This window comes from Saccharomyces cerevisiae, chromosome VII (genome assembly GCF_000146045.2).
Source record: "Saccharomyces cerevisiae S288C chromosome VII, complete sequence".
NCBI classification, from domain to species: Eukaryota; Fungi; Ascomycota; class Saccharomycetes; order Saccharomycetales; family Saccharomycetaceae; genus Saccharomyces; species Saccharomyces cerevisiae.
Window position 1 is genome coordinate 1,010,832 of NC_001139.9, and position 14,123 is coordinate 1,024,954.

Here is a 14,123-nt window from a genome sequence, read left to right on the forward strand (position 1 = left end):
TTTACGTACAGTTTTTCAATCCCTTTAAGGTCTCTATATGTGGCGGCATCTTTTCTTTTTCTTTTCTTTTTTTTTTTTTCACTCTCCCTTTTAATGCCTCCACGGAGGTTCGAATGGGTTATACTAGAAAGAAAAAAAAATAGTGATAATTAACAATGAAAAAAAAAAAACAGCAACAAAATGTGGTATTGGGGTCACACCACTCATTGACTCACATCCTCTGGAAACATCAAAAAGCTACCAAAAAAGAAAAAAAAAAAAATTCAAGTGCGAAGTTTCCGCATATGCAAACCTTACTTATTGTATAATATTGGTAACAGCAGCTACTAAGCTCCCTGACTCTGATTTCTCTCTCTGTCTCTTTTGAGGAGTACCTTCTGCGCTACTGTGTTCCAATGGTATCTGCGCCTTGAAAATCAATCACAAACGCTCTTGCTATGGCCTGCCTTGGACACGATACGTCGCTGCTTATGCCGCCAGGTGTCAGTAAATGCTCTGACGCACCCATTCACCCCGCGCACTAATTTGCAAAATTTGGGGGCAGTTTGGGAATACTCCATAGAAAAAATCGACTTCAAATCAATTCCGCACAACGTCGCCGTGTTGGCTAAAGTGAACGGAAAATGGACGACATGGTAAAAGAACAGATATGTACATATACAGAAGCCGCGATTTCACATGCCGGCCATTATGGCACACAACCAGGTCTTGTACTGTCACTATGTGCGTTCCGGAACGCCTGTACAGTCCATGGTGAACCATTTATTTATTTATTATTATTATTTTGTACATTATTATTTATGCTATATGTTATTATTATTATCACTATTTAATATTATTATTCGGGTCCAGGTGAAATAACAAAGTCTGGCGCCAGTCACTTGTCTGGGTGCCCGTATTCTCTGTTACAGCGGTATCCCTCTGGATTCTGCAATCGTCGCCGGCTTCTACTAATTTTTCCTTTCCTTTTTGTTTTTTTTTTTTTTTAGTTTTTTATTTTCTAGTTTCCTGCTCGTATTCTGTTGGTTTTTCCAGTGTCTCTCTCCTTTTACAAGTCACCCATTCTCTGCGAAGAAGCGGTCGCACCAACAAAATAGAAAATACCACCGGACGCCGGATCGCTTATTACTCGCAATCATAGTTACCAATCACAGCCGGGCATACTCGGGATCTACCGTAGAATCCTATGCGTCACACATGAGGACAGGTTACGAACCGTCGAAGGCTTCGCGGCGTGTGTGATTAGTATTGTTTTGACCTCATCCATACACCCTGAAATATCTGTCGCATCTCCGATTACGTTAAAAATTCTGGATAATATATAAACCATGAGTTTTCCTTTCTTTGAAGTATGTTCCTACTCGAGATCCTTTTGTTATTTTATTGCCATTTTTTTTTTGTTTCATATGTACTTCTTATCTACTATTTATATTTCTCTATATTAACTAACTCTCCAAGCTATAAGCATACGTCCATATTTACTGTCTTAGAAGTCGTATTCACATCACAGTTTTCCCCCTCTTCGCCTTTTTCAAACTATTTTCCCCCGTGAGACAGCGACTGAAAAAAAAACGACTGCGCAGAAGGCTTATATAAAAAAAAAAAGAAATATTTCTTCACTTTCGAGCATTGAACTATTGTCATTACCTCTAGATGAGCAACAAATTTACAATGGAGTCACCTAAGCATTTGGTGGATGATGTGCTTTTCATATCACCCACCAATGATGGATCAGAAGAAAAGCCTACGGAAGTCACGTTCCAGGAAGATGAAGGCCATGACGCTAGCTTGCATAATCGCAGCCATGACAAGAAGTCGGAACTTGCCACCGAACGGGAAATTATGGCTACTACCACGGATGATGACGGCATCCCCTCCCCTTCCCATCCAATGGAAAAGCGTGTCTTGCGCAAAATGGATATATACTTGATTCCTCTTATGGGGATGCTATATTTCCTTTCTAACCTGGATAAATCGAATATTGGTAACGCAGAAGTTGCAGGTCTATCCAAGGATATCCACCTTGTAGGAACGCAATATAACACATGTGTCACAGTTTTTTTCGCGACGTATGTTCTTTTCGACCCCATAGGTACTAACCTTCTGAAAATTATGGGTCCGCCATTAATGATGAGTATCTGTTTGACCTGTTTCGGTGCTATTTCGCTCGGAACTGCTTGGGTTAAGAATTATGCTCAATTGATCGTTGTCAGACTACTACTGGGTGCCTTTGAAGGTATGATTTATCCCGCTATTAACATGTACCTTTCAGTCTGCTATAGAAGAGAACAATATGCTCTGAGGTTCGCTTTTGTCTTCAGTGCAGCCTGTTTGTCTTCATCTTTTGGTGGGCTGATTGCTTATGGTTGTTCCAAAATCAGCGGTTCTCTAAAGGACTGGCAATACATTTACATTGTCGAAGGTTGTATCTCTTTGGGGTTCGTACCATTCTATGCCTTCGGGTTGAGCAAAAATTTGGAGGATTCGTGGTTTTTCAATAAGGAGGAAAAAGAGTACATTTCCGAAAGATACAAGACTATGAACACTTTTGACCCGGACGAAAAATTTGAATGGTTCCAAGTGTGGCAAGCAGTTAAGGATGTCAAGACTTGGGCTAGTGCTGTGGCATTATTCGGTATCGATTTGACTACTTTTGGTCTAACAGTCTTCTTGCCGATCATCATTACCAGTATGGGGTTCACTAATGTCAGAGCTCAATTAATGACCGTGCCCATCTATTTCCTTACAGCAATTGTGTTCTTCATTTGTGCCGTTTGGTCTGATCGTATAAAGTTGAGATCTCCATTCATCCTGGGTGCTTGTCTGACGACTTCGATAGGCATAGCTATCGTCCTTGGTTCTCAAGTTCATGGTGTGAGATATTTTGGCGTTTACATTCTTTGTATGGGTATTTACGTTAATGCTGCCTGTAACTGTTTATGGTTAAGTGGTAACACTGGTAATTACTTCAAGAGAGCCACCGCTTTAGGAATTAATCTATTTTTCGGGTCTGGTTCAGGGTTGGTCTCTGGTCAAATTTTTGTTGCCAAAGACAAGCCAAGATATATCAAAGGGCTGTCGATTAGTCTGGCCTTTCAAGTCTTCTCCATATTTATGACGGTTGTGCAAATTTTCCTATACAAGAGGGAAAACGATAAAAAGAAAGCAATAATAGATCGCTGTAATGAATTGGGAGAGCCTATTCCATACGACGAAAGGTTAAGCGACAAAAACCCTGAGTTTAAGTACATGTATTAGGCTTGACTTTCTTCACCCTCCACTTTTTTTGCCCCTCGTTATGAGTGTGTTTGCAATTTGTAACTTTTCTTTTATATTTGTATGTATTTTTGTACTAAGCAAATTCACATGAAACTTTGTTTACCAACTTCTCTTTTGTTTTCGTCCCAAACACGTATATTACTGGGAAGATATACATGCCTATATCTATATCTATAAATATACATATTTATATAGTATTATCTCCGAGTTCTAAAGCTCCAGATGCGAAGAAGACGTTCCCGAAGAAGACGTTCCCAAAGAAGAGTCACTATACTCATCATCGTCACTGCTCTCTTCCGATTCGTCTTCATCCTCGTCACTGCTTTCTTCCACCACCTTTATAATTTTCCTTGGTTTACTCTTCCTTTCTGGAATGTCGGAAAAAAACTCGTCCAGGCTTTGCAAACGATATTTCTTCCCGTTTTGAGATGTGAAGGTGTTTACGTTACCTTTACCTGAGATGCTATTGCTATCGCCGTCATTGATCCCAGTCAATTTTGCGTTGGAGCTAGATGTGAAAGATCTTGCTGAGTTGTTGGTAATAAAAGACTGCGATGAAAAACTTTTTTTGTATTTGTTATAGTCTTTCAATTCTGCGCCTTCTCTAATATCGTTACCTGTCTCGCCAACCTCAGTAATTTCAGTATTCCAAGGAAGCATTCTAAAAAATTCTTTTATTTCTGGGGTATGTGTTTCCAATCTTGCAGAAACGATAAAATCGTCACTTCTTGCCGTAGGTTTAGGTGCTTGTAATAGTAGTGACACAATTTCATATTTCCCTGAATCAAACAAGGATGAAATCATCCTGGCTCTATCCCTAATATCAAATTCGTCATCATATTTTGCCAAGTAAAGGACCGCATTGTACATTTGAGAGATTCTTGAACCACTAAAATCATAGTATGGGGGATTTTGGTTATTTTCTTCGCTTCCAGTAACTTGCGCTTGCTTAAAATTATCAATGTCATATGACAACAGTTTTGCTGATAACACTAAGATCTGACATCTTGTCTCAGGACCCTCATTTGAAAAATTCTGGATTAGCCTCCTCAAAACGTCCGGACATATCTTAAATTCAATCGAGGCAATTTCACCAAATAACCAAACAATACCTGCACGAGCATTATCAGCCAAACTCGTTTGAACTGTTAATAAATCTGCAAGCTTGAAGATTATGCGAAGATGTTTTGTAGGATTTTTTTGCACCAGCATCCTGATAACATTCACGTATGCATCTAGGACAGAAGCAGAGAGGTTGTGGGATTCCATATGATCAATTAACCACTTCATTACATGTGATTCCCAACTCGTTGACAATTGGCCACATCGAGATAATGACTTAACCGCCATAATAACAACATTTTCTGGGAAATGAGCACTGGCAACATAATATTTCAATTCTTTGAATATTTCTTTAACGTTTGATTCATTTATTAACGTGGACAAAATTTGGATCTTCCAAATTGATGCCACAATAGGATCTTTGGGGAAAACGTAAAATTTCTTGGTGTAGGGTAAAAATAGTGTCTGGTCTAAGATCGATAAGAAGTGAATTGCTTGTAAAAGCATTTCTTTGTTACCTTGGTTTTCTGTCATGGTTACCGTTCTAACCAATGCTTCAATAAATTTAGTATTTTTCATCTGCAATGGTGAAGCTAACTGATATAGCGCATTGCAACACGATAAAATCACTGTAGGGTTGGAACTATAAATTAAGCAATTCAAACTCTGTAGAAATAAATCTAAATCAGGGTCATTTACCACCTCGTAAGATGGGTATTCAATCTCGTTGTATTTATCTGGTAAAGGACAACTCCTTGGGGAACCTTCTGATGATTTATCGACCACAGTTGGTTTTGGTAAATACTGCTTACAGTACTTGATTAGCAGCTCAATTAAATATGATTGTGACCACGAATCTAGTTGCTTAATTATTCTACAATATCTGCGAAAATGTCCATGCAATAGCTCCAAGTGATCCGCATAACATTCTTTGTAAGCTAGGACAGCACAGGATATCACCTTAGGATCTGTATCTGCCATTAATTCTTTCAGAATATCCAACAATTCTTCATGATAGTCATTCTTTCCAGCCCTATATAATTTGATAATGGCCAAGGCGACTTCACCACGAACCATTGCAGATGGATCTGTAACCAATTTCTTGACAGTATGCAAAATTATAGGTGCTAATGATGACATTTTCATGTCAGAAAGGGCACTCAAAGCAAAGCATCTCAGTTCGGAATTCGAATCAGACAATGATTTTTGAAGAGAATTAATAGATAACAGGGTCAGGTTTGGGTCATTTTCTGCAAATCTAAGTAAATACAGGTGAATAAGTCTTTTCACTTTGGTGTCATTAGTGGTGATATTCTTTACAACATCAGCAAAGTATAATTGAACGTCAATAGAGTCATCATCGGAAGCCATTATAGATATTATTCTCTTCATTGCATCTCTAACTTCTCTAGAGTTCCTAGAATTTAACAAGGTGACTAACTGTTGAGGATTGATGTTTTGAGAATAATAAGTATAGGAGGATTCACCCAGCTTAGAGGTGGCTACCGCGGCAGCTTCCCTCGTTATTACTTTGGCCGTATCCAACGCCGATGCAATACGGTGAATTGAATCTACCATTGCTGGTTGTCCACTTTTCGATTGTTTGCTGTCTTTGGTTTACCTTTCTTTTCTTTATATATTTATATATATGGTTCTTCAAAAATGATTTGTCTGAATTTGTCAAAATCTCAATAACTCGGACACGCTTTGATGGTAACATACCTAAAAGTTATGTACGTTAATATAAATTATAGATACATATTATGTGCAGCGATATACAGGCAGTACGCTAGCATTTATATTATCCTAGCATACTTCTCTTACGACCACGCAACCTGACCTCTTCGAATCTTTTGGTAACTTCTTTCAGTTTCTTGGCACCTTTCGCACCTTGTTCACGATAGACCTCTTCGAACCCCTCCATGATCCAAGCATTGTATTTTTCCGCATGCTTCGAATGTGTACTTAAAATAGCTCTCTCTAAGACGTATAAATCGACGCCTTTATCTTCGACCAGGTTTGAAACTGAGCCCAGACCGAAATCAATCAAATGAGGCGTCCATCTCGCACCATCTCGCACGAGAACAATGTTAGAACTTGTCAAATCACCATGACAGTAGTCATTCCAGTGCAACAACCCAATTTGGCGCCCCACTTTCCGTAGTGTAGTTGCTACAAGATCACTATATGGATCTTGGTCATGCATCCAAAGGAAGTTCTTTAGGTTACTAAAACCGTGCCCTCCGGGAAGATCTTCTCCAAGGAACTCTAACCAAATGAATCCATTGTATGGATCACACGCTATCAGTTGAGGGACACATAGCCCTGGAATCAAGTATAATTTGGCCAATAAACGCGACTCATTCAACGTACGATGTTTTGTTAGTGCCTGGTCTATTTGTGGATGTCTATAACGCTTTGGTGGCCTATATTTGATAATATACTTTTGATGAGAATCCTTTGCTCTTGGGAGATATGGGTGAGTAGTCGTTGTGAAAACAATGGCTTCTGCACCTTGAGAAATAGGTGCAATGTCCACATCAGGAGTCAGGTAGGAAGATACTTTATCAATGAATTCTTGCGTCATAATGAGCAAAGCGTATAACCTTTTCCGCTGTCGTATTCATCACTTATTTGATTTCAAGTAAGGTTATCTTTGTCCTTCAAGTTGGTGATGCGCCGGCGATTTTTTCAACCTTGTTGCTGCTAAAATAATGGAAAATCAAAATAAATTTGTGCTGACCCAAATATTTATGTATATAAAAGGGGTTATGTAATTGTCATTATGACAAATTCAGGATTGCATAAACTCAAGAATGCGAGCGATAGATGGTATGTTGGTCCAGCGATCCATATTACGAGAGTAGTTTAATATTGGGCCCGTATGATAACCTTGGTGTTCAACCAGCACATTTTTGGCGGTAAAGTGGTTACATCCCTCGCTAGCGTCACTCATTTTCTTTGCCAAGATCTTGTTTTGAAAGCTCAACAACTCATCACTACCATAAGTAATCATCACAGAGCACTTTTTCAGAATATCTTGCCACATTTTAGTTTCGAAATTCTTTTCAATATTAACAAAAGGGTCGCTGGTAAAATCGACGTTTGGGTTGTTTCCTACAAACATTCGCCCAAACATCGAATGACTCTTCAAACATAGACCATCCCATTCTTGTGTTCCTTGCATATATTCCTTTTCTCCCTCGTGGAAGAAAGTGGCATTGGCCCAGGGACTTATGGCTATGACTTTTTTCGGGTATATTTCTCTGTGACACTTTCTTAAATATAAAACAATGTTCAAAACAGCATTGCCACCAGCAGAATCCCCCATAATCACTACATTTTTGCACCCCATAGTCTTAACAACGTAATCAAAAATGGCCACATTTTGTAAAATTTGCAGAGGGTACTTTTTCGACTGGTCATCGGTAGCTGTAACGGTATAATCTGGTACAAGAATGGCCATTTTAGGAAAGGCATTTCGCATATTATTCAAGAAAGAAAACGACGTAGGCGTCAATTTAAGAGCATAACCACCCCCATGATAGAATACTAAAACTGGATCTGTCGTGGGGTCAAATCCTTCCGGCATAACATATTGATAAAACTTTGTGCTAACTATTTTGGGTGCGTTTAATTGATGGTCTTGGAAAATATTGTTTTCTGGAGATTTCTGATCTTCTATAGGAATGTTGCATTTGACATATGTTGGACTAGAAAATGTAGAAGGATATAAACAAACAAATAAAGGATTGAGCACGTATTGACAGATGCGTTCATCGAGGATCCAAGAACTTTGTCTTAAAAAACTTCTGTTGACATGGTCAAGGCAAAACCTACGTTTGCGTTGAAAAATGATCTTCATACTGTCGAGGATTATAAATACAGGCACCACTGTGAACAATAGAGCGGCAAATTTCAATCCATGGAACAAATGCAAATGGATGGTACTCAATCGAAAGCCCGCATCATTTTGATCTGCATCCTCACTTGATACAGCGCTAATAATTTCATTCTCTTGAAGCCGATAATATTCAACTTTTGAGTCGAGACCAGAGTTGGCTGCCATTCTTCTTTGAAACCTTTTCCTTTAAAATTGATTTGTGCTGTTCTCATTTCAAGCGACGCAGGGTATTTTTGGTTTTCAGTTTCTTTTTCCCTCAATTCTATATAATTATGGCGCTAACACGTTAAACATTTGTTATTATAAAGCAGAAGTTATTTATCAGAAATCAAATCATGAATATTCTCAGCTTAACACTACACAATTACTCAACTAAAAGAAAGGGTATAAACGTGTTAGCGGGAGAATTGTTTTTTAAACTTGTTTTTATATCAGAGTAAAATCTATATATTAATTGATACACTTTTATCATGTGAAGATTGAAAGGGAAAAGAGAGGAAAAAAAATGCTTCCGATGAACCTTACACTTGTTGACCACCATATTTGGCTCTCCATTCATCGATTTTCTTTTCATCAATACGTTGGAACAAGTATTCTGCCTTGTTTATATTATGTCCTTCTAGGATTGCCAAATGGAATCTATCATCAATTTTTAAAGCTGGTGCATTTAACATCTTGTTTATTTTCTCACCTATTTCTGGCATATATGGTGTGATAATAGAGCTAACAGCGTAAATAATATTCAAACCAACTGCGACAACAGCATCTGACTTTTCTGGGGACTGTGAAAACAAGGTATTGTCCAACTTATTTTCTTGCAAAAACTGGTTACCACGAGCACTTAACGACATGGCAATTTCTAGACCACGTCTTTCATGTCCAAGTTCCATTTCCTTGACGTAATTTGATAAAATTTCGTTGATATCTTTAACTAAACCATCATAATTGGAAACCTTCTTGGGGTCGAATTTTGGAACAACACCATTATATTTGGCATTAACAAACTTAATTAATCTGTTAACAAAGTTACCCAAGTTAGCCAACAATTCACTGTTGTTTCTAGCAACAAAGTCATCCCATGAGAAATGAGAATCACTAGATTCTGGTCTAACAGATGCCAGGTAGTATCTCCAAACACTTGGAGAAATTCCAGAGTCTTGAGCGTTATTACCAAAAACACCAACACCCCTACTTTTAGAAAATTTACCGTTCTCATATTGTAAGTATTCTGTAGTATTCAAATGGTGCAACATAGTCCAGTTCTCTTCCGTACCCAATTGAGAACCAGGGAAAACAACTGTATGGAAAGGAACATTGTCCTTACCCATGAATTGATACAATGAAACATGCTCTGGATTATTCCACCATTGTTTCCATTCTTTGGTGTAGTTGGAAGTGATGGAAACGTAGCCGATTGTAGCGTCAAACCAAACGTACAAGACTTTGTCTTTATATTTTTCTAAAGGCACTGGCGTACCCCAAACTAAATCTCTTGTAATACAACGTGGCTTCAAACCATCCTTCAACCATGATTGCGTAATTGTTTTTGAATTTTTTGACCAGTTACCTTCTTCAGAGGCCTTTTCAACCCATTCAGAAATTTGGCTTTCTAATTTATCCAGCGATAGGAAAATATGATCAGAATATTTTGGTTCTGGAGAAGCATCATCTAATTTACAACGTGGATTGATCAATTCAAATGGATCTAACAGGGCACCACATTTGTCACATTGATCCCCACGAGCATCATCGTAGTGACATTTTGGACATTCACCTTCCACGTAACGATCAGCCAGATAAGAATTATGAACTGGACAGTACAATTGCTTCATAGATTGTTCTTCTAGATAACCATTCGAATTTAGCTTTGTAAAAATATGTTGAGCAATCTCCGTTTGCTTGTCCGTCGTAGTTCTACCGAAATAATCAAATCCAATTTGGAACCACTTGTAAACGTCACTGTGGATTTTGTGATATTTGTCACATAATTGTCTTGGTGTCACACCTTCCTCCAAAGCTTTAGTTTCCGTGGCAGTACCATATTCATCAGTACCACAAATAAACAAGGCATTATAATTACGTCCCTTACAGTAACGAGCAAAAATGTCTGCTGAAAGAACACTACCGATGATATTACCCAAGTGTGGAACGTTGTTGACATAAGGTAATGCCGAAGTGATCAAGATGTTTCTTTCGTTTGGCTTAGGCAAAATTTCTGAATCCTTTGGCTTAACTGTTAAGTCAGCTTGGATTTTCACTGCGCCGATGTTTTTGAAAGAAGAAGAATCACGTGGAACATGCTTTTTAGCCAATGCTACAGCGTTATGCACTTTGGATGGCAATTCTGGGAATTTAGAATGAACTAAAGAAGAATTTAGAGCATAAACGTTAGCAAACAGGATCAAATCTGTAGTAGTCAATGGTTCTTTTAATTCGACCAAGTAATTTTCAATGGCCTTATTTGTCAAAACCTCGACATGTTGTTGAGGTAATTCTTTATGATATAACAGGTTTTGTAAAGATGCCAATGCAAATTGATACTTGTCGGAAGTTTGACCTTCAAAATCATCCATGACATATCTTAGAATAGCGTTAGCATCAAACAAAAGGAAAGGTTCCTTTGTATTGCGCAATTCCATGGCAGCATTATCATTGTCAACTTCAGGCTTTAAATTTTTGCTTGCATATTCAAGTGCTAGGGCAATCTTCAAATTGTTCGCTAACTGCAAATGGGCAGGATGTTTCTTCGATTTATCAAAGGAAATGAGGAAAGACATGCTTGTTGTAAATTTCCGCTTTTTTTTCAAGTTTTATTCCTCCACAAAGATGCATATCAGGAAGCAAATCATCATTAACATTAGACATCGAAGAAAATTTGTCATCGTCTTTTTTTTTTTTTCGTTTTCTCTTTCGATAAGTTGCGTACAGAAATTTTTTCTGCCTCCGAAATCATTCGTGCCTCGTGATATTGAGAAGAAGTGACTATACTCGGGCAATGCATAAATGATCGTTTCGGCGGCTAACAAAGATAATCATAGCAAGTCGACAGATCGATAGGATACACCATTATCATCACGCTACGCGTTCTCGGGAAAGCTTTGACTAGAATATTTTTCAAAGTTGAATTATATTATGTTAATCTTTTGACTTCATGCCTTTTGAATTCCCCTCCATAGGTTCCCATTTTTGACTTCAACAATTCCTACTTCAAAATCCCTGGTTAAAGAAGCCTTTCCTCAGTTTGTACAACTATGTCCGCTGTAGCTAAAAAGTTAGCATAATTCATGTTTTATGCCTGAGACGTTTTAAACTAGTACTTAATCTCTATCAATAAACTTAACCCAGAAGGTCTCAAGATTAAACATGTTATTTTTTCGTCCTTTTATTGAAAAAAGTTGAAATAGCAGCGTCGGGTAATACCAGGAATATATTTTTATCGGCACGGCTACATAGCGAAGGGTCCATTAGTAAAAATGAAAAGAAATTCCACAAAGTTAGTGAGGGGAAAGTCCTACAGAAGGTCAAAACAGTTGCTACCGGGTTCAAAGTACTCAATTGAAAATAAACACTGCTACAAAAATGCATGCTACAAACTGGTTCGACGATTGGAACCCAGAAGCTCTTTATAGAGACGATGTCACTGGCTGCGATGACTGTTCCGAAACTTCGCCAATTCCAAAGTCTGGTATTATATGTGGACCGATATTAAGACTCATCAACATGGATTTTAAGGAAAAAACCTACGAGGGGTCTATTATGGTGGTAGTTAGAGGCGAGGAAAACTTTCCGAAAATTACCTATCAGCTAGGGCCCTCTTTGCCCTCTGAGGATGAAGACATCGAAGTTAACGAGGCATTCTTCGAAGGTAAACTTTTTCATAAGGACATTTTAAAAGATGATAATATATGGTTTTACAGGTATGAGATTAAGTTGCCCATGTCCAACTATGAGCAGATGGTAAAATATGCTGTTGACGGTACTATGGAACCACATTATAGGTTCTTCGTTCCCTCTTTCACTCAAAATTCGAACGTTATCTCCTATTCATGCAACGGATTTTCACTGAGCGTAGATACATCGAAATTCAAAGGTTCTCTATGGTATGATGTCCTTAAAAAGCATCGATACGTTCATTATCATGCCATTCTCGGCGGCGGAGATCAAATTTACTCCGATAATATTAAACTGCATGCGCCAAATCTTAAAGCTTGGCTGGAGACAAAGGACCCAATTAAGAAGTATAATACTCAGACCACTGAAGAAACAAAAGAGCAGATTAGGCAGTTTTATTTAGAACACTATTTAAACTGGTACGGTTACGGTCACTGGTATGGTTCTACCCCAAAATCCAAGACCACCCAAAAATGCTTTGTCAAGTCACTAGCTTGTATTCCTGCCATTAATGTCTGGGATGACCACGATATTATTGATGGCTATGGATCGTACAACGATTCCTTCATGAAGACTGAAAATTTCCTCACAGTGGGAAGAATGGCTTACCGATACTATATGCTTTTCCAGCAGCATGTCAGTGCTTCTAAACAAGATGGCGATGAGTATGCTTATCTCAAGAGCAAACAATGGATTCTAGGTAATGAAAAAGGGAGTTCTTATATCGGTGAAAGGTCTCACTCAATATTCTCTTGGTTGGGTCCGAAAATGGCCATGTTAGGGTTGGACTGTAGAACTGAGAGGAAATTACACGAGATTTTCTCAGAAAGAAGTTATTCCTTAATTTGGGAACGTGTCGAAAGGGAAATAAAAAATTTAAAAGGTGGCCACTTATTGCTGATGCTCGGTATCCCGATTGCATATCCAAGGTTAGTATGGTTAGAATGGCTTTTTACCTCAAAACTACTGGCTCCAATTAAATATTTATCTAAAAAAGGGATATTTGCTAGTGGCTTCGTTAACGAATTTAATGGAGATGTAGAACTGTTGGATGATTTAAATGATCATTGGTGCGCGAGACATCATAAAAAAGAAAGAAACTACTTGATAATGAAATTGCAAGACATAGGTGCTAAATATGGCGTCAGAATAACCATATTATCAGGCGATGTACATTTGGCATCTGTTGGGAGATTTAGGGCAAAAATTCATAGACACCATCTCATCATGTCTGAGGAGAAGGAAAAGGAAAACACCAGAATTATTGAAGAACCAACGAAAGACGTAAGGCTGATTTTTAATATCATTGCTAGCGCCATAGTAAATACCCCACCGCCAGATGCAATGGCCACGCTATTGCAAAAAAGATGTCGCTTGCATCATTTCGATTTGGAAACGGATGAAGATGCCGTACCAATTTTTGCCAAGGAAGTGGATGGAGTACATAAACGTAAAGAATCATGTTTCATGAACAAGAGAAACTGGTCAGATATTATACCTATAGAAAACCTGTTGAATAATCCCCAATTGAGTAAAGAATTAGGCGTAAAGGTTGGTGATATAGTCATTCCTGGTATCATCACAGAACAGCAAAAGCTACAGAAATTGGAAAACGATGACCAAATTAACTCTTATCCAGTAACTTCTGGTGGCTTGTTTACCACCATTCATGTTGAAAGAGATGCAAATCAAACAAACTCACAAACTGTGAGCTACTGTTTACCCATTCCAGAGTTAACAGTTACCTGCGAACGGTTGTCTCACAAGGGTATCAAACATCTGAATATCACATAGTTTAGTTTTGTGATAATTACAGATTTTTATTTAGCAGTTCAAACTTTTCTATTCATTACTAACGGACTGTCAAGTGCGATGCTGTACCGGAAGTAAATGTATATACTGATTGTTGAAAAAAAAAAAAGCTCAGTCGCGCGTGGCCTTTCTCTATGGAGATTTCTCAAACGATATTAATCCTGTATATCTCTAT

General features: G+C 38.1%; 6 protein-coding genes across 6 annotated transcripts, besides 1 other annotated feature; 2 read left to right on the forward strand and 4 right to left on the reverse strand.

Annotated features, from left to right (window-relative positions):
* The first annotated feature begins 95 nt into the window (after positions 1-95).
* Positions 96-118: a sequence feature (ETC4; Chromosome-organizing-clamp; tethers chromosomal regions to the nuclear periphery; binds TFIIIC transcription factor but does not recruit RNA Polymerase III; can act as a transcription-blocking insulator or as a heterochromatin barrier element; remains predominantly localized to the nuclear periphery throughout cell cycle; located between divergently transcribed genes RAD2 and TNA1).
* A 1,535-nt stretch (positions 119-1,653) lies between these two features.
* Positions 1,654-3,258, forward strand: TNA1 (Tna1p; the record flags this gene model as incomplete). The annotated part of the gene is made up of 1 exon (NM_001181389.1): positions 1,654-3,258. One exon carries the CDS (start codon positions 1,654-1,656, stop codon positions 3,256-3,258), a length of 1,605 nt encoding a protein of 534 aa, NP_011776.1.
* Positions 3,259-3,489: 231 nt separating this feature from the next.
* Positions 3,490-5,919, reverse strand: APL6 (AP-3 complex subunit beta; the record flags this gene model as incomplete). The annotated part of the gene is made up of 1 exon (NM_001181390.3): positions 3,490-5,919. One exon carries the CDS (start codon positions 5,917-5,919, stop codon positions 3,490-3,492), a length of 2,430 nt encoding a protein of 809 aa, NP_011777.3.
* A 223-nt stretch (positions 5,920-6,142) lies between these two features.
* Positions 6,143-6,928, reverse strand: BUD32 (serine/threonine protein kinase BUD32; the record flags this gene model as incomplete). Its single annotated transcript, NM_001181391.1, has 1 exon — positions 6,143-6,928. The coding sequence occupies one exon, from the start codon at positions 6,926-6,928 to the stop codon at positions 6,143-6,145; it is 786 nt and encodes a 261-aa protein (NP_011778.1).
* A 207-nt stretch (positions 6,929-7,135) lies between these two features.
* SAY1 (steryl deacetylase) lies at positions 7,136-8,410 on the reverse strand (the record flags this gene model as incomplete). The annotated part of the gene is made up of 1 exon (NM_001181392.3): positions 7,136-8,410. The coding sequence occupies one exon, from the start codon at positions 8,408-8,410 to the stop codon at positions 7,136-7,138; it is 1,275 nt and encodes a 424-aa protein (NP_011779.3).
* A 356-nt stretch (positions 8,411-8,766) lies between these two features.
* Positions 8,767-11,022, reverse strand: MES1 (methionine--tRNA ligase MES1; the record flags this gene model as incomplete). The annotated part of the gene is made up of 1 exon (NM_001181393.3): positions 8,767-11,022. The coding sequence occupies one exon, from the start codon at positions 11,020-11,022 to the stop codon at positions 8,767-8,769; it is 2,256 nt and encodes a 751-aa protein (NP_011780.3).
* An 802-nt stretch (positions 11,023-11,824) lies between these two features.
* YGR266W (uncharacterized protein) lies at positions 11,825-13,930 on the forward strand (the record flags this gene model as incomplete). Its single annotated transcript, NM_001181395.1, has 1 exon — positions 11,825-13,930. The coding sequence occupies one exon, from the start codon at positions 11,825-11,827 to the stop codon at positions 13,928-13,930; it is 2,106 nt and encodes a 701-aa protein (NP_011782.1).
* Positions 13,931-14,123: the final 193 nt, after the last annotated feature.